Raw genomic sequence first — 22,318 nt, forward strand, 5'->3', positions numbered from 1 at the left:
GAGTAGCGAGACTGGCTACTGAAGTGACGTCAGCAAGTTCCGTGGGCCCCACCATGATGTATGTTTTGTATCCACACCTTCCTTCCATTTGGAGAGATCATTTTAGGGTAATATCCAAAGAACGAGTTTAATCCGAAGCTCAAGTGGACCCAGCATAAAAAACCTAAAGGGACAGTGACGCCCACCATTAGAAACTTTTAAAAGCCACAAAAGTTTTAGATCAAGCTGATATTTGTGTTTTCCCATATTTCATGTCTTTTTTAACTTTTGGACAAGTTGGATTTCAAATAAACTTTACGATGGCCTTAAGATAGTTTCAACAGTGGCAATCACTCTCCTCGCTGTTTTCTGTGGTGGGGTCCACTATAGATTTTTATCTGCCTCATTCTTTGGCTCATGACTTAAAATGATAACTCAAAATGGATGGATGGTGTGGATATAACAAATACATCATATTGGGGCCCACAAAACTTGGTGTCATCACCCTAGGGCGTCCAACAGGGAAACAAATTGGCTGCTACTCCTGACACCAGCCCTGTGGCTGGTGGTCGGTGCTCTGTGGGTCCCACCATGATGTATGTGTTTCATCCAGGCCGTCCATCCATTTTTACATATCGTATTAGGGCTTGATACAAAAAATGAGAGGGATATAAATCTCTAGTGGACCACACCACATGAAAACAATAATGATTGGATATCCACCATTAAAACCCTCCTAAGGCCCATTGTACTTTTTATTTGACATCCAATCTGTTGATTAGGTCATACAGACCCAGATGAAGGGTAAAAACAAATATAAGCTTGATCCAAAACTTTCATGGCCCCCAAAAAAATTTTAATGGTCGAAATTCATTCAACACTATTTCTTGTAATGTGGTCCACTTGATATTGAGATATAACTCATTTTTGGTCTAATATCATAAAATGATATAGAAAACTAGATAGATGGCATGAATGAAACACAAACATCATGGTGAGGCCCACAGAGCATCGACCAGCCAATCCGTTGCACGCCTGTATCCAAGAGACTATTTCTCTCTCTCTCTCTCTCTCTCTCTCTCTCTCTCTCTCTCTCTCAGGCCTCTCTCACACTCGCGCCCTCTCTGTCTCTCTGTCTCTCTCAGTCCTCTCTCTCTGGCGCGCGCGCATCCTCTCTCTCTGTCTCTTTGTTTCTCTCGATGCTCTCTCTCTCTCGCATCCTTGCTCTCTTTGTCTCTCTCGGTCCTCTCTTTCTCTCATTCATCCTCTCCCTTCTCTCTCATGCATCCTCTCCCTTCTCTATCTCTCTCGCATCCTCTCTCTCTCTCTCTCTCTCTCTCTCTCTCTCTCTCTCTCCTTCGAGCTCGGGAACCCTATTTTCGGCATGGACTCGTGATCGGGGCTCCAACTCAAACAGGAAGTTGTTCTCTTCCTCTAAAGCTCAGTTGACCGTGAGGTCTCTCTCTCTCTCTCTCTCTCTCTCTCTCTCTCTCTCCTCAGAGCTCAGGAACCCTATTTTCGGCATGGACTCGTGATTAGGGCTCCAACTCAAACAGGAAGTTGTTCTCTTCCTCTAAAGCTCAGTTGAGCGTGAGGTCTCTCTCTCTCTCTCTCTCTCTCTCAATCTCTCTCAATCTCAATACCGATTGAAACAATTTGGGGATTTAGGGATTTGGGGATTTGGAGATTTAGGGATTTGGGGTTTAAGGTGGGCTCTACTGAGTTTACTCAGTACAATAAGGGCCTGTTTGGCCAGGCAGATTGGATGGGATTGGATGGTATTAGAGTGGATTGCACGAATTTCAAGGTAATGCTAGCTGCGTCAGTGGATTGGTGCAAGATCTAAAAAATGAGGCAGGTCCAAATCTTACCATTAGAAACTCCAACCTGTTGATTAGGTCAAAGACCTCCATGAAGTTTAAATGAGAAAAAAATAAAAATAAAATGAAATAAAAAATAAAACAAATATTAGCTTAATCCAAAACTTTTAGTGGCCAAGAACTTTTTAATACTAGGCATTCAATCACCACCATTTTTGTTGTGTTGTCATTTGAGATTTTGGATTTGTTTCATTTTTGGGTTCATGGATTAGAATGAGCTAGCAAAGTATAGATGGACAAACACATGCAGATGATATGAAGATAAAAGATGAGTGTGGTCCAAAAGTCAACCATGAACCTAGAGGTTTTTGTTCTCTTGGGCTCTCTATATGATACATATAGAGGATCCACTGAGGTGGGTGGGATCCCTGGTTGCGAGGCCCATTGTGATGTATGTGCCTTATACCCATACCTTCCATCTATTTTGAAAACTCATTTTAGGGCATGATCTGGAAAAAATTTTGAAGTAGATCCAAATCTCAGGTAGACCATAACACAACAAACAATGATAATCAAGTATTAAAAACGACTTGCATGATACAAAGGTTTTGGATCAAGCTGATATTTTTGTGGCCTCTTCACTCAAGTCTTTATGACCTTATCAACAGTTTGGATAGAAAATAAACATTCTGATGGCCCGCTTGAAAGTTTTTAATGGTGGGAATTCAATCACGACTGTTTCCTATGGTATGGTCTACCTAAGATTTATATGTGCTTCATCTTTGCCATCATACCCTAAAATGAGCTATCAAAATAGATAGTGTGGATGTGAGACACATTCATCGCAGTGGTGGGGCGGGGATTTATCTTAGAGGAATCTATACAAACTACAAAAATATCCTAACATCCGTAGTTTGTTTTACTTGTGTGTTGTTCCCATCACTATGTGCAGATCATATCTAACCCATTCATTGGATGTCCAAAATATTAGCTAATCTAGTCATGAAATATGCCACACCATATAAGACAATGGAGAACCATCTAAAAATCTCTAAATTAGTTGATGGAGTTGTGCTAGGAAAATTTAATGTGCACCCTAATCCACTAGCCATGTGAATGTGGTGGGGTCAATCTTAGTTGTTAATCTTGATGATCGATAAACCGTTTGGATAATATGATTTCTTTATTAATATCCAGTGTTGTTGTAAACTTATATAATGTGTCATGGGTTATGTGTGAAAATATTCTTGTAGCCTTTCCAACATAAAAATCCGAGTAAAGGCACCTAAATGCCAAACTGTAAGGCATTTTGCCCACTTGCCAAGTTAAAAATATTGGTGAGAGCAACTAAATTCCTATCTTTGAGGTAGGTGCCCATTTCTAAACTTAAAAAACTGGGTAAAGTAATCAAAATAACAATACTTGAAACATTTTCACATTGTGTTCACTTTTCTGGTTAATTATCTAGGTAAGGATACCTAAATGCCTATCATTGAGGCATTTTCCCAACATTCTAACTTAAAAATCTAGGTAACAGCACCTAAATGCCTATCCTTGAAGCTTTTTTTTTTATTGGTCGAAGTTAAAAATCTAGGTCACAGCACCTAAATGCCTATCCTTTAGGCATTTTGTTGACTTTTCAAGTTAACAATCAAGGTTACGGTACCTAAATTCCCATTCTTTACATAATTTTGCCCATTTTTCAAGTTAGAGATCCGGTATAGGTACCTACATTCCAATTTTTGAGGCATTTTGCCCAATTTCCAAGATAAAATTTCAAGTAAATGCATTTTGCCCACTTTACAAATCATTTTAGGGCTTTATCCCAAAAATTAGAGGGACGTAAATCTCAGGTGGACCATACTAAAGGAAAACAATAGTGATTGGATATCCACCATTAAAATCCTAAGGCCCACTGCACTTTTATTTGACATCTAGTTTGTTGATTAGTACAATCTATGGATTAGGTCATACAAAGTTAGATGAAGTTAAAAAACAAAGATTAGCTTGATCTAAAACTTTTATGGCCCCCAAAAAGTTTTTAATGGTTGACGTTCAATCAACACTGTTTCCAGTAATGTGGTCTACTTGAGATTGGGATATACCTCATTTTTGGGCTTATACCATAAAATTATCTAGGAAAATAGATGGATAGTATGGATGAAATACATACATCATGGTGGGGCCCACAGAACACCTACCACTAGCCATTGGTTAGTGGCAGGGAGTAGCCAATCCATTTCCAAAGTCCACTCCGTCTATCAGTTTCCATACTTGGATGTTAGTTCCTAAATTTTTTTTTAAAAAAATGAGCAAATTTTTGTACTTAGATGTTAGTTCCTAAATAAAAATTATGTTGGGCCCTGGGAAGTTTTAAAGTCTTGGTGTCATTATCCCCACTGTTTCCTAGGTGGTTCACTTGAACTTTTGATATGTTTCATTTTTGCTTTCTGATTGTTTATGTTATAATATATTTCATTATATTTAATAGCAATTTTAGTATAACCTATTTATTCCTTGATTGCTAAGTACATATTGTTTTATTGCCTTCTGTTGCCCAAAATTGTCCTTGCAAACCTTAATGAGCTTGTATATTACATTTTTTTTTGTCTTAAATTATTATTGTGATTAGTTAGTTTATAGTTGTGACTTATAATTGTGATTTGTAAGTTAGATAATTAGTTACCCATTTGAGGATTTCTATAGGGCCATACATAGATATGGTGTGTTTTTGGTAGCATAGAAATCACTTAAATTGTCCCATTTTGGACAGTTTAAGGTTGGATGGATAGTATGCTTTCATATAATCTATTTAAATATTCATGCCTGATCCGCGGTCCATCTCCTCGTTTCTCTCTGGATCTGTTTCTTCCATTTCATATCCAATGCCAAATATCTTTACATTACTTTAGATATTTGACATCGAAATGTATCGTAAAATCAACTTATCTAGAGAGGCATGGGGAGATGCTACCAGATTTTCGGCATGGACTAACAAATGGGAATATTAAAGTATTACAATCTATCCAACCTTGGATGGGTAACTAATTTAGGATTTAATTGAGCGGGGTCCCTGGAAAGTGAGAACCGCTGTTATGACCATGATGAGTAGCTGTCCATTTCTTATGGACAATAATATGGGTAGTCTGGCCATTTGGACAGGCCCGTGTTTATGAATTAGCTTGAAATTGATGGAGCAGACCTAGATATGCGTCGGAGCTATCCGGATGTTGAGCGGGGGTCCCTGGAAGGTGAGAACCGCTGTTATGACCATGATGAGTAACTGTCCGTTTCCTATGGACAGCAATATGGGTAGCCTGACCATTTGGACAGGCCCGTGTTTATGTATTAGCTCGAAATTGATGGAGCAGACCCGGATGTGCGTCGGAGCTATCCGGATGTTGAGCGGGGGTCCCTGGAAGGTGGGAACCATTGGTGATGACCATGATGAATAGCTGTCCGTTTTTTATGGACAGCAATATGGGTGGTCTGGCCATTTGGACAAGCCGGTGTTTATGTATTAGGTCGAAATGAGGTAGATCTAAGTCACAAGTGGACCATAAAATTTGAAAAAAAGTATTGATTGAATTTTCACCTATAACTTAAACTTAAACCTATATAACCTAAACCTAAACCTATAACCTAAACCCATAACCTATAACCTAAACCTAAACCTAAACTTATGACCTATAACTTAAACCACCTATAACCTACACTTACAACCTACAACCTATAACCTATACTTATAACCTATAACCTACAACATTAACCTAAACCTAAACTTTAACTTAAACCTATAACCTAAACCTAAACCTAAACCTATAACTTAAACCTAAACCTATAACCTATAACTTAAACCTATAACCTAAACTTAAACCTAAACCTAAACCTAAACCTAACCTATATAACCTAAACCTAAACCTAAACCTATAACCTAAACCTATAACCTATAACCTAAACCTAAACCTAAACTTATAACCTATAACTTAAACCACCTATAACCTACACTTACAACCTATACTTATAACCTAAACCTATAACCTATACTTATAACCTATAACCTACAATATTAACCTAAACCTAAACCTATAACCTAAACTCAATTCCCTAAACCTAAACCTATAACCTAACCTAAACCTAAACCATACCTACACTTATAACCTACACCTAAACCATAAGGTCCTGTTTGGCCGAGTGGATTGAAAGGGATTGAATGGTATCAGGGTGGATGGCATGGATTTCAAGGTAATGATGGTGTTGTCAGTGGAACGTCTTAAGATCCATGGGATTGCTATATTCCAGGATTGCTATATTGAGTCTTTTTGGCACACCTGGCCAATCCCGGGATTAAACCTTCCCATCCCTTCCAATCCCTCGAACCAACATGTCTTAGGCAAATTTGAACGGATTACGGTGGATTGCATGGGATTTAAAGGTAATGATGGTGCTGTCAGTGGATTGTCTTAAGATCCATGGGATTGCTATATCCCAGGATCAAATCACCAAGTCTGTTTGGCATGCCCGACCAATCCCGAGATTTAACTTCCAATACCATCCAATCCCTTCCAATCTGCCTAGCCAAACGGGCCCTAAACCTAAACCTATACTTATAACCTAAACATAAACCTTAACCTGAACCTATAACTTATAACCTGAACCTAAACCTATAACCTAAACTCGAACATAAACCCGAACCCAAACCCAAACCAAAACCCGAATTCCTAAGCCTAAACCTAAACATATAACCCATAACCTAAACCTAAACCTAAACCTAAACCTGAACCTAAACCTGAACCTAAACCTATATAACCTAAACCTAAACCTAAACTTATAACCTAAACCTATAAACTATAACCTAAACCTAAACCTAAACTTATAACCTATAACTTAAACCACCTATAACCTACACTTACAACCTACAACCTATAACCTATACTTATAACCTATAACCTACAACATTAACCTAAACCTAAACCTTAACCTAAACCTATAACCTAAACCTAAACCTAAACCTATAACTTAAACCTAAACCTAAATCTATATAACCTAAACCTAAACCTAAACCTATAACCTATAACCTAAACCTAAACCTAAACTTATAACCTATAACTTAAACCACCTATAACCTACACTTAACACCTACAATTATAACCTAAACCTATAACCTATACTTATAACCTATAACCTACAACATTAACCTAAACTTAAACCTTAACCTAAACCTATAACCTAAACCTAGAACCTAAACTCAATTCCCTAAACCTTAACCTATAACCTAACCTAAACCTAAACCTATAACCTACACCTAAACCCTAAGGGCCTGTTTGGCCAAGTGGATTGGAAGGGATTGAATGGTATTAGGGTGGATGGCATGGATTTCAAGGTAATGATGGTGTTGTCAGTGGATTGTCTTCAGATCCATGGGAATGCTATATCCCAGGATTGCTATATCGAGTCTGTTTGGCATGCCCGGCCAATCTCGAGATTAAACCTTCCCATCCCTTCCAATCCCTCGAACCAACATGTCCTAGGAAAATTTGAACGGATTAGGGTGGATTGCATGGGATTTAAAGGTAATGATGGTGTTGTCAGTGGATTGTCTTAAGATCTATGGGATTGCTATATCCCGGGATCAGATCACCCAATTTGTTTGGCATGCCCGGCCAATCCTGGCATTTTACTTTCAATCCTTTCCAATACCATCCAATCCCTTCTAATCCGCCTGGCCAAACGGGCCCTAAACCTAAACCTATACTTATAACCTAAACCCTAAACCTAAACCTAAACCTTAACCTAAACCTAAACCTATAACCTATAACCTAAACCTAAACCTATAACCTAAACTCGAACATAAACCAGAACCCAAACCCAAACCCCAACCCGAATTTCTAAACCTAAACCTAAACATATAACCCATAACCTAAGCCTATACCTAAACCTAAACCTATATAACCTAAACCTAAACCTAAACCTAGACCTAAACTTAAACCTGAACTTATAACCTATAACTTAAACCACCTATAGCCTACACTTACAACCTACAGTTATAACCTAAACCTATAACCTATACTTATAACCTATAACCTACAACATTAACCTAAACCTAAACCTTAACCTAAACCTATAACCTTAATCTGTAACCTAAACTCAATTCCCTAAACCTTAACCTATAACCTAAACATATACTTATAACCTATAACTTAAACCACCTATAGTTTACATTTATAACCTAAACTTATAACCTAAACCTATAACCTATACTTATAACCTATAACCTACAACATTAACCTAAACCTAAACCTATAACCTAAAACTTAACCTATAACCTAAACTCAATTCCCTAAACCTTAACCTATAACCTTACCTAAACCTAAACCTATAACTTACACTTATAACCTACACCTAAACCCTAAGGGCATGTTTGGTCGGGTGGATTGGAAGGGATTGAATGGTATTAGGGTGGTTGGCATGGATTTCAACCTATAACCTAAACTCAATTCCCTAAACCTAAACATATAACCTATAACCTAAGCCTATACCTAAACCTAAACCTAAACCTAAACCTATAACTTAAACCTAAACCTATAACCTATAACTTAAACCTATAACCTAAACTTAAACCTAAACCTAAACCTATATAACCTAAACCTATAACCTTAACCTATAACCTATAACCTATAACCTAAACTCAATTCCCTAAACCTTAACCGATAGCCTAACCTAAACCTAAACCTATAACCTACACTTATAACCTAAACCTATAACCTATAACCTAAACCTAAACCTAGCCTAATCTTAAACCTATTTCCATAAACTAACTCTAGGCTTTTCATTGTAGAGATGGATAAGAGTTGGATGCGAGCTAAGAACAGGTTTGGCCGAAAGTATAAATAGGAGTTCAAGAGTTTATGAAATTTGCTTGGAATTGGGCAGATTCAGGGAATAGGATTAGGTGTACATGTCGAAAATGCAAGAACATGTTTTCTAAGACTTTAGACAAAGTAGAAGATGATTTGTTCATAGTTGGGATTGACTAGGGTTATACTTGGTGGATCCATCATGGTGAAGATATCCGCCATAGAGTTGAGGCCACTGAAGTCTTTGCTAACGTAATTGTGTCGGATAACGAGGATGAAGACGTTGATGAAATGCAAGATATCATAGGAGATGTGTTCAGGGGAACAATTGCGGATACTGATTTTGCAGCGACAAGCAGTAGCCAAGATATTCCTCCTATGGGTGATGTCGAATTAGAGAAGTTTAGTAGGTTGTTGAGGGCTGTGCAACATCCACTTCATCCGGGGTGTGAGAACTTCTCTAAGTTAAATTTTCTTACAAGGTTACTTCATTTGAAGACAATAAATTGTTAGAGTAACAAATCGTTCGACATGTTGCTTGACTTGTTGTAAGAAGCATTATCGGATGGTGAGACATTGCCTAAGTCTCATTACGAGGCAAAATCCTTGATGCGAGACTTGGGCCTTAGTTACATCCTCATACATGCATGTATAAATGATTGTTTATTGTATTGAAAAGAGCATGAAAATGTTGAAGAGTTTTTAGAATGTGGAGAGTCTAGGTGGAAGTATGATGAAGCCAAGACTAAGAAAATTCTGCAAAAGGTGTTAAGGTACTTCCCATTGAAATCCAGATTGCAACGATTGTTTATGTGTAGCAAAACGGCTAAAGATATGAAGTAGCATAAGGAGAAACGCGTTCATGATGAGTGTACACTGAGGCACCCTGCGGACTCTGAAGCCTAGCAAAATTTTGACAATCAATATGACTGGTTTGCAAAGGATTCTCGCAATGTTCAACTAGGTCTTACAAGTGATGGTTTTAATCCATTTGGTAATATAAGTACCTCGTACAGTATGTGGCCAGTGGTACTTATGCCTTACAATTTACCTCCTTGGATGTGTATGAAGGAGTCATTTTTCATTATGTCATTGCTTATTCCTGGACCTAGGTCACATGGGAATGACATTAATGTATATTTGCGACTGCTAGTAGATGAGTTAAATGAGTTGTGGAGTCAAGGTGTGCAAACGTATGACACATTTGCAAGACTGACATTTTAATTACATGCGGCGGTCTTGTGGACAATAAATGACTTTCTCACGTATGAAAATTTATCTGAGTGGAGAACGAAGGGAAAGTTAGCTTGTCCTACATGTAGTATTGAGACTCGTTCAATGTCAATGAAGCATGGTAAAAAAATGTGTTATATGTGCATTTTCTTTCGAGCGATCATAGTTGGCGCAGGAAGACGATGATCTTTGATGAAAAATAAGATCATAAGCTACCCCCAAAAGAGCTATCTGGAGAAGATGTGATACAACAACTGAGTAACATTGGAGAAGTTAGATTTGTTACGGCATCACACTTGAAGAAGAGGAAACGTATAGTATTGGACTATAACTGGAGGAAGAAGAGTATTTTTTTAGTTGCCCTATTAGAGTGATCTGAAATTGTGATACAACTTGTATGTCATGCATATTGAGAAAAATATATGTGATAATATCTTCGGAACATTGATGAACATAGAGAAGAAAATAAAAGGATCGATTGAATCTACAAGCAATGGGTTTAAGGAAAGAGTTGCACTTACAACCACATGAAAATTCGTACACTATACCAGCAGCCTGCTACACATTGATAAAACTAAAGAAAAAGTGTTTATGTGAATAGTTGAGATCAGTGAAGTTTCCCTATGGGTATGCCTCAAACATATTTCGACGCGTAAATCTAATGGACTGTAAGGTAACAGGAATGAAAAGTCATGATTGTCACGTCCTTCTGCAACGCCTACTATCGGTTGCGATTCATGGATTCCTAAGCAAGGATATCAGTATGGCACTGATTGAGTTGGAGATATTCTTTAAGGATTTGTGTTCGAAATCGTTGAATGTATATGTTATTAAACGACTGAAGAGGGACATTGCCATAATCCTTTACAAAGTTGAAAGAATATTTTCACCCACTTTTTTCGATGTCATGGTATACCTAGTGATTCACTTACCTCACGAGGCAAAGCTTGCAGGCCTAGTACAATATCGTTGGATGTATCCGATCGAAAGGTGGTACAACCTATAACTTAAAATTTTTATTCATTCCATAAACTACATATATCCATATTTTTATACGTATAACATAGTGGTTTTGTGTATAGATACCTTCACGTACTAAAATGATTTGTGAGGAATAAGACATAACCGGAGGGATCCATTGCTGAAGCGTACATTGATAATAAGTGTCTGACATTTTGCTCCATGTATCTTCGTGCCATAAAGACTAGATTCAACCGAGAAGATCGGAATGCCGATGAAGGGCAGTAGCATGAACAATGACTCATATCTGTATTCGCATATAACGTTTGTCCTTTAGGATCCCCGACATTTCAGGATATGGACCTTGGGGATCTAGCAAAGGCGCAGTGGTATGTGTTGCATAATTGTGAAGAAATAGAGTCGTACTTGGAGTAAGTCTTCCCTCGATTATTATTTTCTCTACATACGATGATCTTAATATTTCTTGCTGATGACATGTCATTTATGTGTAGCGAACACATCGACCAAATAAAGTCCCAATTCCTAACAAACTATGATCTTAATATTTCTTGCTGATGACATGCCATTTATGGTTCGCAAAACGTGTAAGATTTTATATTGTATCTCACCACACTTAGAATTTCGTTGTATTGCACATTATTTGAACCTAAGAAAATCCCTAAACAATTACATTCTGTACATGATAATAAATGAAGACATTGCGCACTAGCAACTCTACGGATGCGTCTGATGCACTATACTCACTAGCGTGTGGCCCTGATAGATGTGTATCTAGATATTCAGGTTGTATTGTAAACGAGATTCGGTTCCACACTGAAGAACGTGAGAAGTATAGGCCATACAAAATAATGGGGTGGTTGTGAAGGGAACGCATGAGGAGGTAGAAATTAACTTTTATAGCATTTTTACGGATATTATTAAGCTGAGTTATTGTATGAGAAAGTGGGTGTACTTATTTAAATATAATTGATGGGACATTGGAAATAAGAAGTTGGGAATACAGACTGACAACTACTTTACGAGCGTAAATTTATCTCAGAAATGGTTTAAGGACGACCCATTTGTCCTCGTCGACCAAGCCGAACAAGTATTTTACCTCGCTGACACCAAGTTAGGCGGCTCTTGGCACGTGGTGCAAAAAATAAAGCCCAGGAACGTATTTAACGTTCCCGTACTAGAAGTTGAAGATAGCGAGGACGGGGGAAATGAAACGTCTAGGGTTGAACAAGCATATGAAGAATACATGCCATCTGGGGATACAGGGACTGATTCAAGTGTTGATATTGATGTGGTGCAATTGGACAAAGATGATGTGCCTCCTAATCATGTTGATGCCTCAATAATACATGACATTGTTAGAGATAATAGCGGTTTCATTGATGACGACGTTGCAAACGATGAAGAGGAAATACTGATCAGCAATAATGATGGTGAAGAAGAAATAGTCCTAAGCGATAGTGATACAGACGACAATTATTAAATGTACACATGATTTACATGTCTTTTTTCAATTCGATTAATTTATGTATTCCATGTATACGTGAAAATTAGAAGTCATGATTTATTCCTTTAATTGACTTATTTATAATCCACAATTGTAGTTGAGTCAATTTCTGATCATGTCCTCCTCAAACCGGATCATAGCGGAAGCACGCTACATACTTCACTAGCTGTTGCAGATGGACGTTTCAGTCCTATCTTCTTCTGGTAGGGCCAAAGAGATACCCGGTCTGGTCGATGAGTGTGCCGCGGAATATATCGACGACAACTCACATGAAATATTATACAATCTCAATGAAATTCCAGAGCTGATAGAGGTATATAACCGCGGGAAACTTAATATGGAAGATACGACTCTGTCACTTGCACATCTGAATGAAGTCCCGAGATACCAGATTTCTCCTATTGTGACTAGCATGTTGGCTGTAAAAATGTCGAGTGCTTTACACAACATGACATATGCTTCTGAAGCGTACGATAACTTACGTAGGGAGTACTTCGGATAGTTTACCTCAAAGTTATTTTGTATTACAATGAAATATATGTATTTAATATAGAATGACAATATGTAATGGAATTTTCAAGGGTTATAGATTAAAGTTTATAGTTTTATTATATTCTGCTTGCATTATAATGTAATGGTCTAATCATATTTTAATCATCTCTCTAAGTATAAGCACAAATGCATTATACCATCAACAATACTTGTATAATGTTTTAGTATATTCCACTTATATTGACATTGTTTAAATTATAAGTTCGTAACTCGCTCATATTTAATGATGGCACCAGGTGGGAGACCACGTCGTTCACGCAATAGATCTACCCCTTCTACCCGTGATGCGACGGAGACAGCATCGCCATCACATACTGCATCGCAGGCGTCTGATCCCTCAGTTGTACATACACCGGACATTGCATGTAAGTCTAAACATATATTTCTTTTAATGACTTCTATTTATGTTTAGACTTACATATTTCTTTTGCAACAGCATCGTCGACCAGTCGACGAGGATGTGGACCTATGCGTGAGTTACTTTTAGAGCAACTTACGTGTGAGGGTAAGATGACGGTAGAGTTTCCACAAGACTGCATTAAACCTGTTGGGAACAATGCCAGGTTGTTTACGTCGGAGGTCGGTGTCTTATGCCGATCTCTGATCCCCCCACCAGCTCCCGTTGGGCGAACGTGACAGATGATGTGTGGCAGCTCATCCGTCAGCGCCTTCAGGTAAATTTTAGTAAATTAAAATTTATTTTATAAAAGTTCATTTACAGTTAAGTTATTTTGTAAATAAGTTTATTGCCTTAATCTATTATTTACGAAACTGCATGATAATTTTGACTTGGATTTGAGTGTTCCACACATTTCTCATGCCGTCGACGACATGGTCAAGGAGCGGTTCAAGGAGTACCGTGGTAACTTACACAAGCGGTGCGTGAGCCATGAGGAGGCCGTACAATCCGCACGTGGCCCATGACAACTGGCGGATACTCTACAATAGATTTTCGTCTTATTCTTTTCAAGTAATATTTACATATTTACGATATCTTAAGATAACAATTAAATTCGCAATTAATAATAATGTATTATGAATAATGTATTCAAAAGATGAGTAAAATAAATTCTAACAACAGGGGAAAGTTAGAAGTGAACCATGTGGCTTGTTCAAAATCATTTGTACGACTTCATCATGACATGGTAAGAAATTACTGGTAATTAATAAGTTGATATATTCTTTCCATGCATTTATATTAGCTCTATTGTGCTTTCGATTGCACTGCGAGATTCCGTCATTGGCCAGGAGCCTAGACCAATAGGCCTCTACAGAGGGACTCACTGTCAGCAGGCGATGGGATCTTGGGTACATCTTGAAGCTAGTGAGAATTAGGTAAAAATTCTTATATTGTAAAATTTAATTGCATTGAATTATAATAATGTCATTTATTATGAAAATTCATATGTTTTCATTACAGGCGGCGATGGACACATTACGCAGTCAGCCCACTCCCGATGATACTTAGCGGAGTGAGCCAGAGGTCCTGAGTGAGGTGCTTGGCACCTGTTCTGGATATGTGCGTGGGCTTGGCCATGGTGCCAAGCTAATAGTACTCGCTAGAGCTGCTTCCAGCTGATCCATCGTCGTTGGTGACAGCGCCGTACGCCAAGCTGATATCGCAGAGAGAGAGGTTGAGCAACTACGAGTCGTCGTCCATGACATCAGAGAGCATCAGGAGAGGCAGAGGGAGGAGCAGGCAAGGTAAAGGGAGGAGCAGGCGAGGAAAAGGAAGGAGCAGGAGAGAAGGATGGAGGAGCTAGCGAGGCAGAGGGAGGAGCAGGAGAGGAGGATGGAGGAGTTGGCAAGGCAGACAGAGGAGTAGGAGAGGAGGATGGAGGAGCTGACGAGGCAGAGGGAGGAGCAGGGGAGGAGCAGGATGGAGGAGCAGGAGAGGAGGATGGAGGAGATACGGGTGGAGCATGAGCGACGGATGACGGAGATGTTTCAGGCTCTCGCTACACGCTTACCCACCGATGCCCCACCACCTCTACCATCATCTTTGTGATTTTTTATATTTTATTTATGATGTTAAACTTATATGTATTTATGCGTGAATGAATGTGATATGGATAAGATTGTTTGTGTTTGGATGAATGTAGTTTATGTTTAGATGGATTTACTAGTTTGGGTTTAGATGGATGTGAATGTGAATATGAATATGAATATGAATATGAATATTAAAAGTGTATATCAGGAAGAATATGATGAAATTTATTGTAACAGGTGTATATCGGGAATTTTGTACCGGAAATTGGAAAAAAAAAAAAAACGAGACATTTACCTATGAAAACTTTCGTAGGTAAAAGTTTTGTAAATATTTTTACCTATGAAAAAAGTATCATGAAATATTTTTACCTACGAAAATTGTTGTAGGTAAAAGTTTTTTACATATTTTTTACTAATGAATTTATAAGTTTTTTATATATTTTTTCCTACAAAAAAAAAAAATCATCAGTAAACGTTTCTTACTTTTTTTACCAATGAAAAAATTCATCTGTAAAAGTTATATAAATATTTTTACCTACGAAACAAATCGTCGATATAAGTTTTACACTTATTATTTCCCGACGAAAAAAATTCGTCGGTAAAAGTTTTGTAATTATTTTTACCTATGAAACATTTCGTCGGTAAAGGTTTTTACTCATTTTTTAGCGACGAAAAAATTCGTCGGTAAAAGTTTTGTAATTATTTTTAGCGACAAAAATTTTCGTCGGTAAAATTTTTTGCTTATTTTTTACCGATGAAAATTTTCGTCGGTAAAAATCTTGCCATTGCCAACAATTGAAATTTTCATCAGTAAAAACCTTTTGCGTCGGTCTTTTACCGACGAAAAACTAGCTTTTAGCGATGAAAATTTTCGTCGGTAAAAGTGGGTTTTCTTGTAGTGGTTCCATTAGATAAAGTTACAAATTCTCGGGAAAAGTGATGGAGGTTGCCAGACGAAGTGACCCAGTTCCACTAAACGAAGTGACGAGGTTGGAAGACAAAGTGATTGAGTTTTACTAGATAAAGTTGTGAAGTTGCTGGACAAAGTGACCAGGCTGTTGGATGAAGTGACGAAGTTCACTAGACAAAGTGATTGGGTTACTGGACAAAGTGATGGGGTTTTACTAGACAAAAACACTATGTAGTAAGACAAAGTGACAAAGGTCTACTATATCAAGTGACGAAGTTCTACTAGACAGAGAGTGACGCGGTTGCTAGACAAAGTGACAGGATTTCACTAAATAAAGTGAAAGAGGTGCTAGACAAAGTGACAAGGTTCTACTAGACAAAGTAACGTGATTATTAGACAAAGTAATGGGGTCCATTAGACAAAATGACGATGTTTCACTAGATAGAGTGATGGGGTTGCTAGACAAATTGATAGAGTTTTGCTTGATAAAATGACGAGTTTTTGAATAAAGTGACTTGGTTCCACTAGACAAAGTGACGATGCTACTATGCAAAGTGAGAGGATTTCACTAGATAAAGTAGTGGCTTGCAAATAAGATGACGGGGTTTTAATAGATAAAGTGACGAGTTCATTTGACAAAGTGATAAGGTTACAGCACAAAGTGATGGGGTTGCAACACAAAGTGATGGGGTACACCAGACAAAGTGACAAGGTTGCAATACAAAGTTACGGGGTTCAGTAGACAAAGTGACGGAGTTGTAGCACAAATTGACGAAGTACAGTGGAGAAAGTGACGAGGTTGCAGTACAAAGTGACGGGGTTCACTAGACAAAGTGACGAGGTTACAGCACAAAGTCACGGGATACACTAGACAAAGTGACGAGATTGCAGCATAAAGTGACGAGGTACAGTAGACAAAGTGACGATGTTGCAGTACAAAGTGATGGGGTTCAGTAGACAAAGTGACGGGGTTCACTAGACAAAGTGACAGGGTTACAGTACAAAGTGACGGGGTTCACTAGACAAAGTGACGGGGTTGCAGTACAAAGTGACGGGGTTCACTAGACAAAGTGACAAGGTTGCAGTACAAAGTGACGGGGTTCAGTAAGCAAAGTGACGGAGTTGCAGTACAAAGTGACGGGGTACAGTAGACAAAGTGATGAGGTTGCAGTACAAAGTGACAGGGTTTAACAGACAAAGTGACGAGGTTGCAGTATAAAGTGACGGGGTTCACTAGACAAAGTGACAAGATTGCAGCACAAAGTGATAGGGTACAATAGACAAAGTGACGAGGTTGTAGTGCAAAGGGATAGGGTACAGTAGACAAAGTGACGATGTTGCAATGCAAAGTTATGGATTTCAGTAAACAATGTGACGAGGTTGCAGTACAAAGTGATGGGGTTCAGTAGACAAAGTGACGAGGTTGCAGTACAAAATGACGGGGTTTACTAGACAAAGTGACGTGGTTTAGTAGACAAAGTGACAGGGTTCAGTAGACAAAGTAACGAGGTTCACTAGAAAAAGTGACGAGGTTGCAGTACAAAGTGACGGGTTTCAGTAGACAAAGTGATGGGGTTGTAGTACAAAGTGACGGGGTTCACTAGACAAAGTGACGAGGTTTGGATTGGATTCAGTCGTAATAAATGGTGGGCGTGACTCTCTCCACTGTTTTCTATGGTGGGGTCCACTCAAGTTTTGGATCTGATTCATTCTTTGGCTCATGCCCTAAAATGATCTCTCCAAATGGATGGACGGTGTGGATACAAAACATACATCACAGTGGGACCCATATAAATAGGTGACATCACTTCAGTATTGAGTCTCACTACTCAATGTGGCGCTGAATCCCAAATGGAAATGAAAGCGGATTGACAACTCCCCCACCACTAGCCCGGTGGTGGTGGTGGTCGGTGCTCTGTGGGCCCCACCATGATGTATGTGTTTCATCCATTCCATTAATCTATTTTTACGTATAATTTTAGGGGTTGATTCCAAAAATGAGAGGGATATAAATCTCATATGGACCAGACCACAGGAAAATAATGGTGATTGGATATCCATCATTAAAGTCCTCCTAAGGCCCACCGTACTTTTTATTTGACATCCAATATGTTGGTTTGGTCATCAAGACCCAGATCAGCTTGATCCAAAACTTTTATGGCCCCCAAAAAGTTTTTAATGGTCAACATTCATTTAACACAGTTTCATGTAATGTGGTCCACTTGAGATTGGGTTATACCTCATTTTTGGTCTCAGACCATAAAATGATCTAGAAAAATAGATGAACGGCATGGATGAAACACATACATCACGGTGGGCCCACATAGCATGGAGTGGCAGGGGAGTAGCCAATCCGTTTCCAATGGAAACCGTGGACGCGGATTCACTGGAGAAAGCCTTTTACGTGAAGTTTATGGTGGAGTCCACCGTGATGTTTATAAGAATTCCAATCCATTCATCCATTTTTAGAGCTCATTTTAAGACATGTAACCAAAAATTAGGATGATCAAAAACTCAACTGGGCCATACAAGATGAAACAGTGGAGAAAGAAATTCCTACATTTGAAACCTTCCTAGGCCTCTTGATGTTTATATGCCATCGAAACTGTTTATAAGGTCATTTTTACTAGGATGAAGTGAAAACACCAAAATATTAGACTGATGCAAAACTTTTATGGCCATATAAATATTTCAACGGTGGACACTAAATCCCCACTGTTTCCTCTCGCGTGGCCCATTTGAGTTTTGTATACACCTTAGTTTTGGTATGATGTCCTAAAATGATATCTAGAAATGGATGAACGGGTTGGATTTATCACAAATGTCGCAGTGGGCCCATCCGAAATCCTTGCGCAGGATCTTACTGCAAAAGGCTTTGTCAGGAAATTTGCATCCCCCGGTAGACATGTGAAATCGGATTGCATACCAAGTCCTATCGTACTGAGTAAACTCTGTTGGGCCCACTGTGAATTCATATGGTTTATCCACGCTATCCATCTGTTTTTTCAGATCATTTAGGAGTTGAGCACAAAACTGAAGTATATTAAAAGCTCATGTAGACCATACCAAAGGAAATAGTGGAAGTATTGATTTTTGAAATGTTTCTAAGTCCCCAATGATGTTTATTTTTCATCCAAACTATTCATAAGATCACAAAGACATGGATGAATGGAAAACACAAATATCATCTTGATATAAAACTTTTGTGGTCCCCAAACACTTTTCAATGGTAGAATTCAATTCACAGTGTTTCGGGTGGTGTGGTCCACTTGATCTTTGGATATGATTATTTTTTATTGTAAAACCCTAAAATTAGATGATAAAAGAGATGGATGGAGTTGATACAATGCACGAATGACGGTGGGCTCCACAGACTTTACTCAGTATGCTTACCATACTGTGTTACTCAGCATGCAAACCGCTTCCGTTTAATGTCTCCGTTATAATTCTTATTAAATGTACTTTTTTAATATATTTAAAAAATCTGATGACGTGGCACTTACAGTCACATTGACCAATGAAAACCCTCGAGTCAGGGAGTTCCTGACTCCAGGAAACAGAGGATCCGCACTCTTTTAACATATAATTTTAGGGTTTTATCCCAAAGGTGAAGGCTGAAGCATTAAATCATAGACCCACACGTGTACAGTGAGCCGTACATGCATTATCAACCCATGTGTTTGTAAATATGGATGATTGAAATAAAATCATTTGCAAAGCGTTTACAGTGAGTCGAGTTCACAGATGAATCTATATTGCTTTATTATTATAGCTAGTATAAATAAATAAAATTTCATCAGACCTACTATCCAATTGATCAATCCCAGACTTCCGTAGGATGGAAAATACATGGCAACCATGAAAAAACCACATTATTTAGATGATTGTAGCTCATCCATAACTCAACAGTACTTAAGATCTCTGTAACTCTTAATACATTGAGAGCACAGGATCTTTTATCATCAGTGAGAGATTTTTTTTTTTTTTATAATTGTCAATATTTACTAATAGGTGGGAGCAAACCATCGGAATTTTGTAGTGATACGTTAATATTAACATTGTTCATTTTTGCAGCTTTGTGCAATCTTAAGAATCTCCAAGAGCTGGATCTTCAAAGCAATGAATTGGAAGGGAGCCTTCCTCCATGTCTCAGCAACTTGTCATCCCTCCAACTACTTGATCTCTCCCGTAATAAACTCAGTGGGCAAATATCCTCATCGCTCATCTCTAGCCTCACAATGTTCCGATTCCTTTTTCTCTCTTAAAACCACTTTGAAGGTTCTCTCTCACTTAGCTCATTTGCTAACCTTTCCAAACTCGAGGTTGTGGAACTTTCAGTACGGAAAGCTACCTATTGGATCGATTTGTACGAAGTTATAACTTATCCCAATCAATTAGAGGTTGAAACGGAATCCACTCCTTGGGTTCCTAAATTCCAGTTGAAAGCCCTCCTCTTATCAAACTGCAAGGTCAACAAGCTCACTGGTACGGTTCCCAGCTTCCTTTCCAGCCAATATGACTTGATAGAACTGGACCTTTCGTACAACAACATGAAGGGAAAGTTTCCATCTTGGTTGTTAGAGAATAATCAAAGACTACAAAGTCTAGACCTGAATAGCAACTCCTTTGTCGGCCCATTCTATCTGCCACCACATCCAAACATGGATATATCCTTGTTCGATGTCTCCAACAACCACATCAAAGGGCAACTTCCTGAAAATATCGGTTTCCTCCTCCCAAATTTACAATACTTAAACATGTCTATAAACGCTCTTCATGGCACCATTCCTCCATCAATGGGCAACATGAGACAAATGCGTTCTCTAGATTTGTCGAGAAACAAATTTTCAGGAGAAATACCAGAGCAATTGCCCATGGGTTGCATCTCATTGGAAATTTTGAAGCTATCAAACAATAGATTACAAGGCCCAGTATTTCTGACTCATTCGAACTTGACAGTGTTACGGTTTCTGTATCTAGATGGTAATAGATTCACAGGGAAGATCTCAGCTAGTATATTTAAAAGTCAGTATCTATGGATTTGGGATGTTGGTAAAAACAACCTATCGGATTGTCTTCCTATACAGATTGGGAACTTTACTAAATTGGAGTTGCTATACATGTCAAAAAACCATTTCAAAGGTTCGATTCCAATTGAGTATTGCAACCTCTCCAATCTATCCCTTTTGGACCTTTCCCAAAATAGAATTTTTGGGTCCACACCTTCATGCGTCAACCCGTCTTTAAGATTCTTACATTTGCAAGGAAATGTGCTTACAGGATTGATGCCAAATACTTCATTCAAAATATCCTCCCTTGTTACAATAGATGTCAGGCACAACAACATATCTGGTAATATTCCAAGTTGGATTGGTACTTTTACTAATTTAAGGGTTCTTCTCCTCGGAGGAAATAATTTCCAAGGTCACATTCCCCTGCACTTGTGTCAACTGAAGAACATCAGCATACTGGATCTTTCACACAATAATCTCTCTGGAACAATACCGCCATGCTTTGGTAATATGACATTCGGGAGGGCAGGAGTAATTGACTTTTCAACTTTTGTTGTCTCTAGAGGAATTTTTGGTTTCTTTCAAAGCAAAGATTTTCCTGGACATCCTATTGCTTTCCGTATGTCACCAGAAGAGGAAGAAGTGGAGTTTATAACAAAGAGGAGGTCTGAAACTTTCAAGGGCGACGTTCTTTACTTTATGTCTGGTGTAGATCTATCATGGAACCAGTTAACAGGTGAAATCCCACCTGAAATTAGACATCTAACTGCTATTCATGCATTGAACTTGTCCCACAATCAATTAACTGGACCAGTTCCAGAAACCTTCTCAAACCTAAAACAGATTGAGAGCTTGGACCTTTCTTACAACAGATTGAGTGGGGAGATTCCTCCTCAACTTACTGAGCTCAACTTCTTATCTACATTCACAGTGGCCCACAATAACTTATCCGGCAGGACACCCGACAGGAAAGCGCAGTTTGGCATCTTTGGAGAAACAAGCTATGAAGGCAATCCCCATCTCTGTGGACCACTACTGAAGAGTTGCTTTCCCACTTCTTTGCTACCACCTTCAATCCCAACAGAACCAGATGATGAGGAAGGCGGTTATGATATAATCCTCTATGCATGCTTTTTTGGGTCGTGCACCATGTCCTTCTTTTGTTTTGATAGCTCTTCTCTACATCAACCACTATGGGCGAGGCCTATATTTCTATATGGTTGATGCATGTATCTATTCATGCTACTATTTTGCTTTAAACAGCTACCATTTTGCTTTGGACAACCTTCGCAAGGTTTTCCCCTGGGTACCTGCATAACGTTCGACTCAGATCAGTTTCTCCCAATAAATCTAATTGTAAGACAGTATAATAATCATGTTTATTCATGATGCTGCATTTATTTGAAACCGTGTTTTCCCTTCCTACTGTGTTATGATGTGAAAGTGAATTGAATTCCAGTGTATGGATTAATAAAGAAGAT

General features: G+C 38.5%; 1 protein-coding gene across 1 annotated transcript; it reads left to right on the forward strand.

Moving 5' to 3' along the window:
* The first annotated feature begins 13,152 nt into the window (after positions 1–13,152).
* LOC131220159 (cuscuta receptor 1-like) lies at positions 13,153–22,061 on the forward strand. Its single transcript, XM_058215125.1, has 3 exons — positions 13,153–13,291; positions 19,900–20,013; positions 20,104–22,061. Exons 1-3 carry the CDS (start codon positions 13,153–13,155, stop codon positions 22,059–22,061), a joined length of 2,211 nt encoding a protein of 736 aa, XP_058071108.1.
* The last annotated feature ends 257 nt before the right edge of the window (positions 22,062–22,318 follow it).

Source organism: Magnolia sinica, chromosome 12, assembly GCF_029962835.1.
Source record: "Magnolia sinica isolate HGM2019 chromosome 12, MsV1, whole genome shotgun sequence".
Classification (NCBI taxonomy): Eukaryota; Viridiplantae; Streptophyta; class Magnoliopsida; order Magnoliales; family Magnoliaceae; genus Magnolia; species Magnolia sinica.

What these genes read in the sequence shown, in the direction of transcription:
- LOC131220159 (XM_058215125.1), top strand. Translation starts at nt 13,153, where the DNA reads ATGGCACCAGGTGGGAGACCACGTCGTTCACGCAATAGATCTACCCCT. An exon ending in ACATACACCGGACATTGCAT is followed by an intron (nt 13,292 to 19,899) that starts GTAAGTCTAAAC and finishes TCATTTTTGCAG; the next exon opens with CTTTGTGCAATCTTAAGAAT. An exon ending in CCAACTACTTGATCTCTCCC is followed by an intron (nt 20,014 to 20,103) that starts GTAATAAACTCA and finishes ACCACTTTGAAG; the next exon opens with GTTCTCTCTCACTTAGCTCA.